Source organism: Limulus polyphemus, unplaced genomic scaffold, assembly GCF_000517525.1.
Source record: "Limulus polyphemus unplaced genomic scaffold, Limulus_polyphemus-2.1.2 Scaffold6300, whole genome shotgun sequence".
NCBI lineage: Eukaryota > Metazoa > Arthropoda > Merostomata > Xiphosura > Limulidae > Limulus > Limulus polyphemus.
Window position 1 is genome coordinate 3,055 of NW_013671910.1, and position 2,963 is coordinate 6,017.

Here is a 2,963-nt window from a genome sequence, read left to right on the forward strand (position 1 = left end):
GTGAACTAAATGCTAAGCTAACATCTACCAAGGTATTTACAGTACAAGAAAAACTGTGAACTAAATGTTAAGCCACATCTACCAAGGTATTTACAGTACAAGAGAGACTGTGAACTAAATGCTAAGCTAACATCTACCAAGGTATTTACAGTGTATGAGTAACTGTGAACTAAATGCTAAGCTAACATCTACCAAGGTATTTACAGTGCATATTAATAATATAATTCAAATACTTAATTCAAAGTGAAGTTACTGATGCATCTTTTTTCTGCATTAAAAGGAAAGTAACAGTAGTTTTTCTAAGCATATCATTTAAGTCAAAGACAGAAGATTAATCTTTTGTAATGTTAGTATTGTGATTAATTTAACTAGTACGTAACTCTCATCCTTTGCTGTGGCTTCAAAGATGATATTATGATTCACAGACCATCCAATGTACTGTTCAATATCATTCATTATTCCCAATTACTTCTAAATCTACACAATGGCATTGTAGCAAAAATGTTTTTCCTTTCCTCACACATTTAAACCTTTAAAACCTTATGTTAAGAGACTCTGAGTTGCATAATTTACCCTGTAAAACATTACATTAGTATACTGTGGGTTGAAAACTTTTTTATTCTACTGTGTTAAAATGTTATGTTTGAAGACTATTGAGTGACGTTCTTCATTTCGTACGTTTACATAATTTACTCTGTAGAACATTACGTTAGTATACTCTGGATTGAAAACTTTGCCTTTCCTACCCTCACCTAACCTACCCTGTAAAACATTATGTTAGTATACTCTGGATTGAAAACTTTGCCTTTCCTACCCTCACCTAACCTACCCTGTAAAACATTGTTACTAAACTCTGGGTTGAAAATTCTTCCTTTCCTACCCTCATCATCACCTGCTGGGACAGCGGTAAGCCTCTGGATTTACAATGCTAACATCAGAGGTTCGATTTCCCTCGGTTGACACAGCAAATAGACCGCTGTGGCTTTGCTATAAGAAAAACATGCCCATATCCTCACCTAACCTACCCTATAAAACATTACATTAGTAAACTCTGGGTTGAAAATTCTTCCTTTTCTATCCTGTAAAACATAATGTTAGTAGGCTCTGGTTTGAAAATTCTTCCTTTCCTACCCTCACCTAACCTACTTTATAAAACATTACATTAGTGTACTCTGGATTGAAAATTCTTCCTTTCCTACCCTCACCTAACCTACCCTGTAAAACATTATGTTAGTAGACTCTGGGATGTAAACACTTCCTTTCCTACCCTCACCTAACCTACCCTGTAAAACATTACATTAGTAAACTCTGGGTTGAAAATTCTTCCTTTTCTATCCTGTAAAACATAATGTTAGTAGGCTCTGGTTTGAAAATTCTTCCTTTCCTACCCTGTAGAACATTACATTAGTATACTCTGGATTGAAAATTCTTCCTTTCCTACCCTCACCTAACCTACCCTGTAAAACATTGTTAGTATACTCTGGATTGAAAACTTTGCCTTTCCTACCCTCACCTAATCTACCCTGTAAAACATTATACTCTAGGTTGAAACCTCTTCCTTTCCTACCTTCACGTAACCTACCCTGTAAAACATTATGTTAGTATACTCTAGGTTGAAAACTCTTCCTTTCCTACACTGTAAAATATGTTAGTAGACTCTGGTTTGAAAACTATTCTGTAATTGTACTTTTATAACCTAAGTTTACAATTAGAATATACTTTATTACACTGTACCTAGTTTGGTGTTTATCAGTTAGACATGTCTATCATTCTGTAATCTAGTTAGCAAAATGTATGTAACAAAATCATTAGAAATTTCAGCTGAGACAACCATGAAAGTATGTTTGATTGAAAAATGATTCATACTTTAATAAATTGTTCCACCGCAGCTTATTAGCATGTTTAAAAATAATAGTCTAAACTTTTCTAACTGTGATGAACTGCTCCATTACCACTTTTTAGCATGTTTAAAAATAATAGTCTAAACTTTTCTAACTGTGATGAACTGCTCCATTACCACTTACTAGCATGTTTAAAAATAATAGTCTAAACTTTTCTAACTGTGATGAATTGCTCCATTACCACTTATTAGCATGTTTAAAACTAATAGTCTAAACTTTTCTAACTGTGATGAACTGCTCCATTACCACTTATTAGCATGTTTAAAACTAATAGTCTAAACTTTTCTAACTGTGATGAACTGCTCCATTACCACTTATTAGCATGTTTAAAAATAATAGTCTAAACGTTTCTAACCTTGGTAGTGCCTAGATTTATGATTAATCACAAATATGGTTTTTTAAAATTAAAATTTTTATCCTAACAGTTTTGTTATTCAGTATACACTAGAAGAAGTTCAGGATGGAGAGGGGAGAACTTTATTTTCTTACACGAAGCAGCGGCAGAGATATCTGGGATATGTAAGTTGCATCCTCTATAGCCATAGTGGGTTGTAAAACAGAAAGGTTTCTTATATGCTTAAAAAATTTTTCTTTATATCTTAATTTTTTTTTTGCTTAAGTGAAAAAGTTGAATGAATTTGCAAAAGCATATCATGTAACTGGTAGAACTGTTTAGACATATCATGTAACTGGTAGAACTGTACAGACATATCATGTAACTGGTAGAACTGTACAGACATACTGTGTAACTGGTAGAACTGTACAGACATACTGTGTAACTGGTAGAACTGTGCAGACATACTGTGTAACTGGTAGAACTGTACAGACATATCATGTAACTGGTAGAACTGTGCAGACATATCGTGTAACTGGTAGAACTGTGCAGACATATCGTGTAACTGGTAGAACTGTGCAGACATATCGTGTAACTGGTAGAACTGTACAGACATATCGTGTAACTGGTAGAACTGCAGACATATCGTGTAACTGGTAGAACTGTGCAGACATATCGTGTAACTGGAAGAACTGTGCAGATATATCGTGTAACTGGTAGAACTGTAC

General features: G+C 34.0%; 1 protein-coding gene across 1 annotated transcript in view; it reads left to right on the forward strand.

The window, feature by feature from the left end:
• LOC106473588 (transforming growth factor-beta receptor-associated protein 1-like) overlaps nucleotides 1-2,963 on the forward strand; it is a gene marked incomplete at its 5' end in the record, with an annotated part of 46,525 nt that overhangs the window by 1,319 nt on the left and 42,243 nt on the right. The window contains one exon of the mRNA XM_013934273.2: nucleotides 2,327-2,420. Within this exon, the coding sequence (XP_013789727.2) occupies nucleotides 2,327-2,420 (94 nt within the window). The remainder of the gene's footprint in view (nucleotides 1-2,326; nucleotides 2,421-2,963) is intronic.